The sequence below is a fragment of the Nerophis ophidion genome, linkage group LG25 (genome assembly GCF_033978795.1).
Source record: "Nerophis ophidion isolate RoL-2023_Sa linkage group LG25, RoL_Noph_v1.0, whole genome shotgun sequence".
NCBI classification, from domain to species: domain Eukaryota; kingdom Metazoa; phylum Chordata; class Actinopteri; order Syngnathiformes; family Syngnathidae; genus Nerophis; species Nerophis ophidion.
Window position 1 is genome coordinate 9,425,077 of NC_084635.1, and position 15,711 is coordinate 9,440,787.

At 38.4% G+C, this 15,711-nt stretch overlaps 1 protein-coding gene across 1 annotated transcript in view; it reads left to right on the forward strand.

Annotated features, from left to right (window-relative positions):
* The first annotated feature begins 1,440 nt into the window (after positions 1-1,440).
* The window catches only part of luzp2 (leucine zipper protein 2), a 566,503-nt gene continuing 552,232 nt past the window's right edge, over positions 1,441-15,711 (forward strand). Inside the window, exon 1 of the mRNA XM_061887318.1 lies at positions 1,441-1,873. Within this exon, the coding sequence (XP_061743302.1) occupies positions 1,812-1,873 (62 nt within the window). The 5' untranslated portion in view covers positions 1,441-1,811. The remainder of the gene's footprint in view (positions 1,874-15,711) is intronic.

The following is a 15,711-nucleotide window of genomic DNA, read 5'->3' on the forward strand; positions in this document are numbered from 1 at the left end:
TGAAGGCTCCAGGATACCAAAACACTTTGAACAATTGCATGTTCATGGCAGTGTTCAATAATTGTTTATATATATAGTAAATATATATATAATGAGAATACTAAACAATAATAATAGACAATACTAATGAACTATAGAATGGTGTGTGTCAAAAACTCAAGAGTGTGAATGGTGTAAGACTATGTGAAGTATTTAATTGGAGCGTTTTACCACAAGTCTTGGCGAGAGCGAAGAAGCGAGGTAGTCCATGGGCTGGCAAGATCAGGAGGCGAGAGAAAGGCATCAGAGTCCAGGGGAAAGCGAGGGGTCGAGGGACGAAGGAGGCAATCAGAGGATGAAAAGTGAGACACACAGCTCAGTTTGCAGGTGACAGAGGGTTCTGGAGGGGACACGGAAGAAGACACTGAGAACACGGAGTGGCAGAACACAGGGAGAGCAGGATTGCGTAAAGCAGGGTGATCACTTACTATACGTAAATTGAGAACTAAGTTCCCGCGCCGATCTTTAGTCCACTGGTCCCTTTATACATTCTCACGTCATCAGTCACTGGTGTGTTTGGCGTAGACTGCGGCCGGCTGCGGCGGGGAGTGGGTGTGGTCCGCTTGATGAGCGCGGGGGCGTTTCTGGAATGCGCAAAAATCGGTAAATATATTAAAAGTTCTTTAACCGCCACCGGTGCGGCAACAACAATGCGATACAGACAAAAAGTGCCCCATTTACACACACATCACAGGAGAGAAAAGAAAGTCGCAGCGGAGGAAGACGCAGAATGCGCGTGTGCCACAACATCCATAAAGACATGGATGACAGAGACCGGTGTGGATGAACTTGACTGGCCTGCACAGAGTCCTTACTTGAACCTTTGGGATGAATTAGAGCCCTGCGATGAGGTGCCGACTTGTCCAGGGTGTACGTCGCCTTCCGCCCGAGGCAAAAAGGGTAGAAAAATGTATGGATGGATGGGATGAATTAGAACAAACACTGAGAGCCAAGCCTTCTCAAACCAACATCAGTGTGTGACCTCACTAATGCTCTTTTGGAAAGAATGGTGGAAAATTCCTAAAAAACACACCCCGCAACCTTGTGGAGTTGAAGCTGTAATAGCTGTAAAAGGTGGACTCACATCATATTGAACCTTATGGGTTAGGAATGGGACGGCACTTCAAGTTCTTGCGTGAGTCAAATACTTTTGGCAATATGTGTTAAGGACTGCATTGCCTAGCAATATCTTTTTTTTACTCTCCACTAGCAAACTGTGCAACCTAACTGATTGCACTCCCTTTCCAACTCTCAGCACCGATGCTGGCAATCCCCCAGCGGCCAATGTGGCCACGTTATTATGCATGCCGCATCTGCACCCCTCCACACATTGCAGGTACTAAAGAGACGGGGAACGGGGGGAGTCTTAGTGCTGGAGGAGCGACCGGCAGCCACACAATGGCATCGAGAACCTCTCGCCAATAACAAAGCCGGTGCGGCGCTGACATCACATCTTCCCTCTGATCTGGCTTTTCTGGATCCCGAGCCCCACCCGCTCCTTTTTTTTTGCATTAGCAAGCCGGTCCGTGTCGGTGTGTGTGTTATTTAAAGCCGGAGATCCTCCCTCTTGCAAAGCCACTGTGTTGCATCCGTCCACCTCTCCGCATGTGTCTTTATGTGTGTGTGTGTGTGTGACAGAGAGAGAGGGAGAGAGAGAGTGCACTAAAATCCCCAAGCATCCACTGAGAGACCAAGAGAGTGAGGAGAGAGACGCACGGGGGAAAGGCTAAAAGCTTACGAGACGGGAGACGGAACGAGAGTGTGATTCAACTATGAAATTCATCCGAGCTTTTTTCCTGCTGCTTCTATGTCCGGCGTTGGGTCTCAACAGCAGGTAGGCGCTGGGTGATGTTTGCAGACAATTTACCATGGACTGACACGAATAAAACCTGGGATGTACAGTACGGTGATGGGTGTATAATGTAAAAAAAAATAAATAAAAAAAAGCGCTGCCCTGTCAAGATGCAGAAGCCTAAAATTGTCCTGGCAGGGGACTCACCGCACTCAGCATGTTGCTCCGGAGAACTGAAAGACTTCAAGGAGGGGATGGAGAGGATAATCTGTTTTAACTGGGTTATTTTTCGCAGTTCTGGGTGGCTAAGACACAGTTGTCCCATTGTGTGTCCAATTCCCTGAATTACGCGATGCCTGCTGAATAGTGTGTGTGTGTGTTTGTGTTGGTGTGTGTGTGTGTGTCTGTGTGTGAGGAGTAGTGGAGGGACACTGCTTTTGGGGACTTTAGCTGCATGCTGCTTTAGAGAACAAGTTCAATAGGAATAGACGGGATAAGGTGACTGCTTTCTGCAGATTGCAAAGCCAAGAACGTGGAGCTGTGTGTGTGTGTGTGTGTGTGTGTGTGTGTGATGTAAGCGTTCCCCACGAAGGAAAGTGATAAGAAAGGAGACCGACTAAAAACTGAATACATGTGTGATGATACATTTAATGGATACAATCCTCCTTCTCTGTGAGCCTTGTCTTTAAAGGCCTACTGAAATGAGATTTTCTTATTTAAATGGGAATAGCAGGTCCATTATATGTGTCATACTTGATCATTTCGCGATATTGCCATATTTTTGCTGAAAGGATTTAGTAGAGAACATCGACGATAAAGTTCACAATTTTTGGTCGCTAATAAAAAAGCCTTGCCTTTACCGGAAGTAGCGGACGATGTGCGCGTGACGTCACGGGTTGTGGAGCTCCTCACATCTGAACATTGTTTACAATCATGGCCACCAGCAGCGAAAGCGATTCGGACCGAGAAAGTGACGATTTCCCCCTTAATTTGAGCGAGGATGAAAGATTTGTGGATGAGGATAGTGAGAGTGAAGGACTAGAAAAAAAAAAAAGGTGAGGGTAGAGGGAGCGATTCAGATGTTATTAGACACATTTACTAGGATAATTCTGGAAAATCCCTTATCTGCTTATTGTGTTACTAGTGTTTTACTGAGATTTTATGGTACTTGAAAGTCGGAGGGGTGTGGCCACGGGTGTGGTGACCGCCAGTGTCTCCGGTGGGAGGAGGTAAGAGAGTCCGCACCTGCAGGAGGACGCAAGTTCCGCCAATGTCTACGGTAAGAGCCGACTTATTACCACAATGTTCGTGTTTGAGGATTTTGACAGCGAGGGACTAGAAAAAAAAAAAAAAAGTTTAAAAAAAAAACGCAAATGCATTGGGACAGATTCAGATGTTTTTAAACATATTTACTAGGATAATTCTGGAAAATCCCTTATATGCTTAATATGTTACTAGTTTTTTACTGAGATTTTATGGTACCTGAAAGTCGGAGGGGTGTGGCCACGGGTGCGGTGACCGCCAGTGTATCCGGTGGGAGGAGGTAAGAGAGTCCGCACCTGCAGGAGGACGCAAGTTCCGCCAATGTCTACTGTAAGAGCCGACTTATTACCACAATTTTCCTGTTTGAGGATTTTGACAGCGACGGACTAGAAAAAAAAAAAAACGAGTTAAAAAAAAAAACGCAAATGCATTGGGACAGATTCAGATGTTTTTAAACATATTTACTAGGTTAATTCTGGAAAATCCCTTATCTGCTTATTGTGTTACTAGTGTTTTAGTGAGATTTTATGGTACCTGAAAGTCGAAGGGGTGTGGCCACGGGTGTGGTGACCGCCAGTGTCTCCGGTGGGAGGAGGTAAGAGAGTCCGCACCTGCAGGAGGACGCAAGTTCCGCCAATGTCTACGGTAAGAGCCGACTTATTACCACAATTTTCCTGTTTGAGGATTTTGACAGCGACGGACTAGAAAAAAAAAAAAAAAAGAGTTAAAAAAAAACGCAAATGCATTGGGACGGATTCCGATGTTTTTAAACACATTTACTATGTTAATTCTGGGAAATCCCTTATCTTTCTATTGTGTTGCTAGTGTTTTGTGAGTTTAGTAGTACCTGATAGTCGGAAGGGTGTCTCCACAAGTGTGTTGACGCTAATGTCTCAGGGAAGTCGACGGCAGCTTCATGGACGGCACAAGCTCAGCTTTTTTCCGGTAAGAAGCGATTTTTTAACCACGATTTTCCCACCGAAACCTGCTGGTTGACATTTGTTCTGGATTCATGTCTGCTTGACCGCTCTGATCCATGGTAAATTTTCACCTCCAGGAATTTTAAAATAGGAATCACCGTGTGTTTGTGTGGCTAAAGGCTAAAGCTTCCCAACTCCATCTTTCTACAGCGACTTCTCCAATATTAATTGAACAAATTGCAAAAGAATCTTTTGAAATTTGTGTTAAGATGAAATGAATGTAGTAGTAGTGGGTTTTAGTAGGCCTTTAACACTTTCTCTTCAGTGTTAAGATGAAATGAATGTAGTAGGAGTGGGTTTTAGTAGGCCTTTAACACTTTCTCTTCAGTGTTAAGATGAAATGAATTTAGTAGTAGTGGGTTTTAGTAGGCCTTTAGCACTTTCTCTTCAGTGTTAAGATGAAATGAATGTAGTAGGAGTGGGTTTTAGTAGGCCTTTAGCACTTTCTCTTCAGTGTTAAGATGAAATGAATGTAGTAGTAGTGGGTTTTAGTAGGCCTTTAAAACTTTCTCTTCAGTGTTAAGATGAAATGAATGTAGTAGGAGTGGGTTTTAGTAGGCCTTTAGCACTTTCTCTTCAGTGTTAAGATGAAATGAATGTAGTAGTAGTGGGTTTTAGTAGGCCTTTAAAACTTTCTCTTCAGTGTTAAGATGAAATGAATGTAGTAGGAGTGGGTTTTAGTAGGCCTTTAGCACTTTCTATTCAGTGTTAAGATGAAATGAATGTAGTAGTAGTGGGTTTTAGTAGGCCTTTAAAACTTTCTCTTCAGTGTTAAGATGAAATGAATGTAGTAGGAGTGGGTTTTAGTAGGCCTTTAAAACTTTCTCTTCAGTGTTAAGATGAAATGAATGTAGTAGTAGTGGGTTTTAGTAGGCCTTTAGCACTTTCTCTTCAGTGTTAAGATGAAATGAATGTAGTAGTAGTGGGTTTTAGTAGGCATTTCACACTTTCTCTTCAGTGTTAAGATGAAATTAATGTAGTAGGAGTGGGTTTTAGTAGGCCTTTAAAACTTTCTCTTCAGTGTTAAGATGAAATGAATGTAGTAGTAGTGGGTTTTAGTAGGCCTTTAAGACTTTCTCTTCAGTGTTAAGATGAAATGAATGTAGTAGTAGTGGGTTTTAGTAGGCCTTTAAGACTTTCTCTTCAGTGTTAAGATGAAATGAATGTAGTAGTAGTGGGTTTTAGTAGGCATTTAACACTTTCTCTTCAGTGTTAAGATGAAATGAATGTAGTAGTAGTGGGTTTTAGTAGGCCTTTAAGACTTTCTCTTCAGTGTTAAGATGAAATGAATGTAGTAGTAGTGGGTTTTAGTAGGCCTTTAACACTTTCTCTTCAGTGTTAAGATGAAATTAATGTAGTAGTAGTGGGTTTTAGTAGGCCTTTAACACCTTCTCTTCAGTGTTAAGATGAAATGAATGTAGTAGTAGTGGGTTTTAGTAGGCATTTCACACTTTCTCTTCAGTGTTAAGATGAAATTAATGTAGTAGTAGTAGTGGGTTTTAGTAGGCCTTGTACACTTTCTTTTCAGTGTTAAGATGAAATGAATGTAGTAGTAGTGGGTTTCAGTAGGCCTTTAAAACTTTCTCTTCAGTGTTAAGATGAAATTAATGTAGTAGTAGTGAGTTTTAGTAGGCCTTTAACACTTTCTCTTCAGTGTTAAGATGAAATGAATGTAGTAGTAGTGGGTTTCAGTAGGCCTTTAACACTTTCTCTTCAGTGTTAAGATGAAATGAATGTAGTAGTAGTGGGTTTTAGTAGGCCTTTAACACTTTCTTTTCAGTGTTAAGATGAAATGAATGTAGTAGTAGTGGGTTTCAGTAGGCCTTTAACACTTTCTCTTCAGTGTTAAGATGAAATGAATGTAGTAGTAGTGGGTTTTAGTAGGCCTTTAAAACTTTCTCTTCAGTGTTAAGATGAAATGAATGTAGTAGTAGTGGGTTTTAGTAGGCCTTTAACACTTTCTCTTCAGTGTTAAGATGAAATGAATGTAGTAGTAGTGGGTTTTAGTAGGCCTTTAACACTTTCTCTTCAGTGTTAAGATGAAATGAATGTAGTAGTAGTGGGTTTTAGTAGGCCTTTAACACTTTCTTTTCTGGTGGTGTGACTCTGCATTTTTTTTCAATGAACAAAAATGTGCCTTGGCTCCAAAAAGGTTGAAAAACACTGAGATAGAGGACTGGGGACACATTATCTGGGCGCACATAAATATGCTGAAATAATATCAGTCCCCCTTTTCATTTCATGTGCGATTCATGAAATGAGTCCAAATTCAAACGTTTTGTTGTAGTTACATGTGTACGGAATAAACCACATGATGTTAGGAAGATGAGTAAATTGCATTAATAACATGTTTTAATTTGATTTTGATATTACTATTTATTACATCTTCTGATAGATTAACATTTCATCCCAATGAAAGCATTTTAAAATTTACTGATGAATATTATATCATCATTTATTCGGAAATTCTAAACCACGACAAATGAAGGTAGACTAATACGAACAGTAAAATGTTGTCAAACACGGACTTGGACTTTGGTTGTTTCTTCAACGCAGAGGATATTTAGAAAGAGCCAGGCGTGAACGTTAGTACATATTTATAAATATTCTAACAAAACTACACAAAGGCAAACAAAGGGCGCACACAATGGCGGAGAACAAATACTTGACTACAAAAACAAATGACTAGAACGAAGGCTGTAAACTATAAACGTGATACAAAAACACTTATACTGTGGCATGAAAAACAAAACTGAGAGCATTTTAAAACTCACACCTATTTCACTGATTAATATTATATAATCATTTATTCGGAAATTCTAAACCACGACAAATGAAGGTAGACTAATACGAACAGCAAAATGTTGTCAAACACGGACTTGGACTTTGGTTGTTTCTTCGACGCAAAGGATATTTAGAACGAGCCAGGTGTGAACGTTAGTACATATTTATTAATATTCTAACAAAACTACACAGAGGCAAACAAACGGCGTGCACAATGGCGGAGAACAAATACTTGACTACAAAAACAAATGACTAGAACGAAGGCTGTAAACTATAAACGTGATACAAAAACACTTATACTGTGGCATGAAAAACAAAACTGAGAGCATTTTAAAACTCACACCTATTTCACTGATTAATATTATATAATCATTTATTCGGAAATTCTAAACCACGACAAATGAAGGTAGACTAATACGAACAGTAAAATGTTGTCAAACATGGACTTGGACTTTGGTTGTTTCTTCAACGCAAAGGATATTTAGAACGAGCCAGGTGTGAACGTTAGTACATATTTATAAATATTCTAACAAAACTACACAGAGGCAAACAAAGGGCGCGCACAATGGCGGAGAACAAATACTTGACTACAAAAACAAATGACTGAAACGAAGGCTGTAAACTATAAACGTGATACAAAAACACTTGCACTGTGGCATGAAAAACAAAACTGAGAGCATTTTAAAACTAACACCTATTTTACTGATTAATATTATATAATCATTTATTCGGAAATTCTAAACCATGACAAATGAAGGTAGACTAATACGAACAGTAAAATGTTGACAAACACGGACTTGGACTTTGGTTGTTTCTTCAACGCAGAGGATATTTAGAACGAGCCAGGCGTGAACGTTAGTACATATTTATAAATATTCTAACAAAACTACACAGAGGCAAACAAAGGGCGCGCACAATGGCGGAGAACAAATACTTGACTACAAAAACAAATGACTAGAACGAAGGCTGTAAACTATAAACATGATACAAAAACACTGCACTGTGGCATGAAAAACAAAACTGAGAGCATTTTAAAACTCACACCTATTTCACTGATTAATATTATATAATCATTTATTCGGAAATTCTAAACCACGACAAATGAAGGTAGACTAATATGAACAGTAAAATGTTGTCAAACATGGACTTGGACTTTGGTTGTTTCTTCAACGCAGAGGATATTTAGAACGAGCCAGGCGTGAACGTTAGTACATATTTATTAATATTCTAACAAAACTACACAAAGGCAAACAAAGGGCGCACACAATGGCGGAGAACAAATACTTGACTACAAAACAAATGACTAGAACGAAGGCTGTAAACTATAAACGTGATACAAAAACACTTGCACTGTGGCATGAAAAACAAAACTGAGAGCATTTTAAAACTCACACCTATTTTACTGATTAATATTATATAATCATTTATTCGGAAATTCTAAACCATGACAAATGAAGGTAGGCTAATACGAACAGCAAAATGTTGTCAAACACGGACTTAGACTTTGGTTGTTTCTTCAACGCAGAGGATATTTAGAACGAGCCAGGCGTGAACGTTAGTACATATTTATTAATATTCTAACAAAACTACACAAAGGCAAAGAAAGGGCGCGCACAATGGCGGAGAACAAATTCTTGACTACAAAAAACAAATGACTAAAACGAAGGCTGTAAACTATAAACGTGAAACAAAAACACTTGCACTGTGGCATGAAAAACAAAACTGAGAGCATTTTAAAACTCACACCTATTTTACTGATTAATATTATATAATCATTTATTCGGAAATTCTAAACCATGACAAATGAAGGTAGACTAATATGAACAGTAAAATGTTGTCAAACATGGACTTGGACTTTGGTTGTTTCTTCAACGCAGAGGATATTTAGAACGAGCCAGGCGTGAACGTTAGTACATATTTATTAATATTCTAACAAAACCACACAAAGGCAAACAAAGGGCGAAAAATGGCGGAGAACAAATACTTGACTACAAAACAAATGACTAGAACGAAGGCTGTAAACTATAAACGTGATACAAAAACACTTGCACTGTGGCATGAAAAACAAAACTGAGAGCATTTTAAAACTCACACCTATTTTACTGATTAATATTATATAATCATTTATTCGGAAATTCTAAACCATGACAAATGAAGGTAGACTAATATGAACAGTAAAATGTTGTCAAACATGGACTTGGACTTTGGTTGTTTCTTCAACGCAGAGAATATTTACAACAAGCTAGGCGTGAACGTTAGTATATATTTATTAATATTCTAAAAAACCAACACAAAGGCAAACAAAGGGCGCGCACAATGGCGGAGAACAAATACTTGACTACAAAAACAAATGACTAGAACGAAGGCTGTATACTATAAACGTGATACAAAAACACTTGCACTGTGGCATGAAAAACAAAACTGAGGCATTTTAAAACTCACACCTATTTTACTGATTAATATTATATAATCATTTATTCGGAAATTCTAAACCATGACAAATGAAGGTAGACTAATATGAACAGTAAAATGTTGTCAAACATGGACTTGGACTTTGGTTGTTTCTTCAACGCAGAGGATATTTAGAACGAGCCAGGCGTGAACGTTAGTACATATTTATTAATATTCTAACAAAACTACACAGAGGCAAACAAAGGCCGCACACAATGTCGGAGAACAAATACTTGACTACAAAAACAAATGACTAGAACGAAGGCTGTAAACTATAAACGTGATACAAAAACACTTGCACTGTGTTATGAAAAACGAAACTGAGAGCATTTTAAAAATCACACCTATTTTACTGATTAATATTATATAATCATTTATTCGGAAATTCTAAACCATGACAAATGAAGGTAAACTAATATGAACAGTAAAATGTGTTCAAACATGGACTTGGACTTTGGTTGTTTCTTCAACACAGAGGATATTTAGAACGAGCCAGGCGTGAACGTTAGTACATATTTATTAATATTCTAACAAAACTACACAAAGGCAAACAAAGGGCGCACACAATGGCGGAAAACAAATACTTGACTACAAAAACTAATGACTAGAACGAAGGCTGTAAACTATAAACGTGATCCAAAAACACCTGCACTGTGGCATGAAAAACAAAACTGAGACTATTTTAAAACTCACACCTATTTTACTGATTAATATTATATAATCATTTATTCGGAAATTCTAAACCACGACAAATGAAGGTAGACTAATATGAACAGTAAAATGTTGTCAAACATGGACTTGGACTTTGGTTGTTTCTTCAACGCAGAGGATATTTTGAACGAGCCAGGCGTGAACGTTAGTACATATTTATAAATATTCTAACAAAACTACACAAAGGCAAACAAAGGGCGCGCACAATGGCGGAGAACAAATACTTGACTACAAAAACAAATGACTAGAACGAAGGCTGTAAACTATAAACGTGAAACAAAAACACTTGCACTGTGGCATGAAAAACAAAACTGAGAGCATTTTAAAACTCACACCTATTTTACTGATTAATATTATATAATCATTTATTCGGAAATTCTAAACCATGACAAATGAAGGTAGACTAATACGAACAGCAAAATGTTGTCAAACACGGACTTGGACTTTGGTTGTTTCATCGATGCAAAGGATATTTAGAACAAGCCAGGTGTGAACGTTAGTACATATTTATTAATATTCTAACAAAACTACACAAAGGCAAACAAAGGGCGCGCACAATGGCGGAGAACAAATACTTGACTACAAAAACAAATGACTAGAACGAAGGCTGTAAACTATAAACGTGATACAAAAACACTTGCACTGTGGCATGAAAAACAAAACTGAGAGCATTTTAAAACTCACACCTATTTTACTGATTAATATTATATAATCATTTATTCGGAAATTCTAAACCACGACAAATGAAGGTAGACTAATACGAACAGCAAAATGTTGTCAAACACGGACTTAGACTTTGGTTGTTTCTTCGACGCAATGGATATTTAGAACGAGCCAGGTGTGAACGGTAGTACATATTTATTAATATTCTAACAAAACTACACAGAGGCAAACAAAGGGCGCGCACAATGGCGGAGAACAAATACTTGACTACAAAAACAAATGACTAGAACGAAGGCTGTAAACTATAAACGTGAAACAAAAACACTTGCAATGTGGCATTAAAAACAAAACTTGCACTGAGGCACCAATACAAAACTTACGTGGCGTGGTCAAAAAACGAACAGCAGGGCATGAAGGTAGGTACATGGAGATGTGGGTAAAGTGGGAAGTTGCCAGGCCGACTACCTGGTAACTCTGGCTTAAATAGTAACTGTGATCATTACTAACAAGTGTGAGGACTGAGGACAGGGGTGACTTGAGGGCAAGGTGAAAATCAATGAGTTGGCATGGAGACGAAAACAAACCAGGGAGTGCAAAAACAGAACTGAGTATCCAAAAAACAAAAAGTAACATGACCAAACATGACAAAAACAAAACAAGTAATCATGCCATGATTCCTCTTTGTAACCCCCTGAGCTAAAATGAGTTCGACACTCCTGGTCTAAACACTCAACATTTTTTATACCACGTCTTCATGGGAAATCAAGTCAAGTTGGATGACATACGCCTTTTTGTTAGAAGGCAAGTAAGGTTTTATTATTCGCCCCAGTTGCACAGCTAAGTTATTATCCCGTGTCACACATCAATAGCACAGGCGAACTAATGATGTATGAAACGCTAACACCAGGCTCTATTGATGTATGGCCCCTAGCTATAGAGCAAACAGTCTATTATCTCCCGACATGAAAACCGTATGCTTTGGTTTTTTAGGGCCCACAACAAGGGGTCCACATGATCAGAAATGCTTTGACCAGGTTCATGTCAAGTTTGACAGATTTTCAATAACTAGTAACAATCTAGGGCAGGGGTCACCAACACGGTGCCCGCGGGCACCAGGTAGCCCGTAAGGACCAGATGAGTAGCCACCTGGCCTGTTCTAAAAATAGCTCAAAGAGCAGCACTTACCAGTGAGCTGGCTCTATTTTTTAAATTGTATTTATTTACTAGCAAGCTGGTCTCGCTTTGCTCAAAATTTTGAATTCTAAGAGAGACAAAACTCAAATAAAATTTGAAAATCCAAGAAAAATATTTTAAAGACTTGGTCTTCACTTGTTTAAATAAATTAATTTATTTTTTTACTTTGCTTTTTATAACTTTCAGAAAGACAATTATAGAGAAAAAAATACAACCTTAATAATGATTCTAGGATTTTTAAACATATACACCTTTTTACCTTTTAAAATTCCTTCCTCTTCTTTCCTGACAATTTAAATCAATGTTCAAGTATTTTTTTTGTTTTATTATTATTGTAAATAATAATAAATACATTTTAATTAAATTCTTAGTTTTAGCTTCTGTTTTTTTGACAAAGACTATTTGTAAAATATTTCTTCAAACTTATTATGATCAAAATTCCCCAAAATTATTCTGGCGAATCTAAAAAATATTTAAAATCAAATTTAAATTTAATTTCAAAGTATTTTGAATTTCTTTTAAAATTTTTGTTCCGGAAAATGTAGAAGAAATAATGATTTTTCTTTGTTAGAAAAATAGCTTGGTCCAATTTGTTATATATTCCAACAAAGTGCAGATTGGATTTTAACCTATTTAAAACATGTCATCAAAATTCTAAAATTAATCTTAATCAGGAAAAATGACTAATTATGTTCCATAAATTATTATTTTTTTTTTTCAAAAAGATTCAAATTAGCTCGTTTATTTCTTCATTTTTTTCAGTTGAATTTTGAATTTTAAAGAGTCGAAATTGAAGATAAACTATGTTTCAATATTTAATTTTCATTTTTTTCGTGTTTTCTCCTCTTTTAAACCGTTCAATTAAGTGTTTTTTTAATCATTTATTCTCTACAAAAATCCTTCCGTAAAAGGAAAAAAATGTACGACGGAATGACAGACAGATATACTCATTTTTTTTAATACATATATAGATTTATTTATTTAAGGTAAATTGAGCAAATTGGCTATTTCTGGCAATTTATTTAAGTCTGTATCAAACTGGTAGCCTTTCGCATTAAACAGTACCCAAGAAGTAGCTCTTGGTTTCAAAAACTATAATTAACTACTTTTCAAAATACATTTTTCGAGCACTGACGATATGTATATACAATGTTTTACAGTTTAGATCTGCATTTTAGGATAATCTGTATTACTTTATTTAACAGACATCAAAATCGATACTAGTATGTTTGTCTATCAGTTCAGAACCCTCCACATCCCAATCATGAATATCATGATCCGTAGTCCGGATCGTGTTTTGTTTAGTTAGGTTCTGTTAGTTTTGAACTCCCTTAGTTCTTTTTTTGTGCTTTTACGGGGTTTGTTTTGGTTCCCATGGGTACTAATTGGTTTCACCTGCCTCTGATTAGTGTTCGGCACGTTCACCGGCTGTTGAGCACTAATCAGACAGCTATTTATTCACGTTGCTCACCACACTCAGGTCTGGCTTCCCTGTTTGTGTCATGATCCGCTACTCGGATCATGGCATATTCTGGTTTTGTTCTTTTTTGTATCACGTCCTTGTAGTATTTGACTCCTTAGTTCCTGGTGGCCCTTCTTGTTTTGTTTCCTTTGTCATAGTAACCCATTTGTGTCACCAGCCTTTTGTTCTTCACATGCACCTGCTTTTTGATTATCCCTTCTATTTAAGCCTGCCCTTGTTTTTCATTCGGCCTCTGATTCTCATTTGCTGTTTGATGCAACAGGTGACGTCGCTATTCCCGTATTGTGGTAAAGCTTTCAGCTTCCATGCTATGCTGTTGTTTGTCCCCAGCTCACATGCTAGCACTTTCTGTTTGTTTTGTCTTTAGTGCCTTTGTGCAAGTATTTTCTGTTCCTACTCTGTTTTTATAGTTAAATAAATCATCATTCTTACCTTCAGGCTGTGTCCATCTCTAACTGCATCCAAGAGAGAACAAAAACCACACCACGATGCCTGCAAAGCGTTACGTTGGTTTATTTCTGTTCTCCTCTCTTGATTCCTGTGCTAAGTTGTTGCCTTAGCTTCCAGTGCGATCGGCACACTTTTCTTTTGTTTGTTTCCTGTCTTTTGGTATTGTGTACGACTTATGGATTAAATCATGTTCCTACCTTCACGGGTTCGTCCGGAGTTGTCCGTTCTGCAATCCTGGGAGAACGACCCCGCAGTGAGCTGGGACCCCCCCTCGTGACAATGATGCATTAAAGAATCAATCATTTTTATCTCCTTTCAGATGCCTGCTGACTGACTGATTATTTTTTATAGTATATTAATTGTATTAATTACACTGTTATTTTGGTGCTGTGTGCGCAACAACATATTGTACTAGTACTCGCATTTTTTTAGGACCCTTGCAGACTAACTACTGCGTGTAAAAAAAACGCTTCAAGGACGGGACTGTTGTCGTTGCAAATCCCCTAATCAGCCAAACGTCACCATTGAACCGGAAACTACTGTGAAGTTGATCCATAACCACTTTATTTCCTTTGTGTGCCATTATCGACTCACTTCTGCACAAGTTGACTGTCAGGCTTGGACAAAGGATCAAACTCAGATGCAGAGAAGGGATATTTTGTTAGGCTTTTATTTTGACGGATCGTTCACCTCCAGAGTCAGAGTAATACAATATCTATAATAATAAAAATTGTCGGCGAAAAAGGTTCCAAAAAAAAAAAGGGGGATCAACCGAGAATCACTCCTAACAGGAAGAAAACACAAAATCAAAGACGAACTGTAATTTATGCCGTATCTGCTATAAAATTTATTAACACAAAACGCTCCAACAGGAGGAAAAAAATGATGACTATGAAAATTTCGACTTACTCTTCATCTAATAATGATTAACGAAAAAATCACTCAAAATTTTGAGGAAATAATGAATAGTAGGGAAAAATAATAACTCACCACTTCGGTTGAAAAAACTAAATCGCAAAATTCACTCTACTGAGAAAGAAGAACGTCAAACTCAAAATAGAAACAAGAGAATTCAGGATCCAGAACAAGGGGAGGCGTGGGCTTATATGACACATAAGGGTAATAGGAAACAGGTGGAAACAATTCGAGGGAATTCAGGATCCAGGAATACAAACGTGGGACGAGGCAAGGCATGGACATGGACGCAAGACAGGCACGAAAACTACAGACAATCTGGCACAGAACAAGGGGAGGCGTGAGCTTATATGACACATAAGGGTAATAGGAAACAGGTCGAAACAATTCGAGGGAATTCAGGATCCAGGAATACAAAACGTGGGACGAGGCAAGGCATGGACATGGACGCAAGACAGGCATGAAAACTTGAGACAGTCTGGCACAGAACAAGGGGAGGCGTGGGCTTATATGACACATAAGGGTAATAGGAAACAGGTGGAAACAATTCGAGGGAATTCAGGATCCAGGAATACAAACGTGGGACGAGGCAAGGCATGGACATGGACGCAAGACAGGCACGAAAACTCCAGACAATCTGGACAGAACAAGGGGAGGCGTGGGCTTATATGACACATAAGGGTAATAGGAAACAAATGGAAACAATTCGAGGGAATTCAGGATCCAGGAATATAAATGTGGGACGAGGCAAAGCATGGACATGGACGCAAGACAGGCACGAAAACTCGAGACGGTCTGGCACAGAACAAAGGGAGGCGTGGGCTTATATGACACATAAGGGTAATAGGAAACAGATCGAAACAATTCGAGGGAATTCAGGATCCAGGAATATAAACGTGGGACGAGGCAAGGCATGGGCATGGACGCAAGACAGGCACAAAAACTCGAGACAATTTGGCACAGAACAAGGGGAGGCGTGGGCTTAT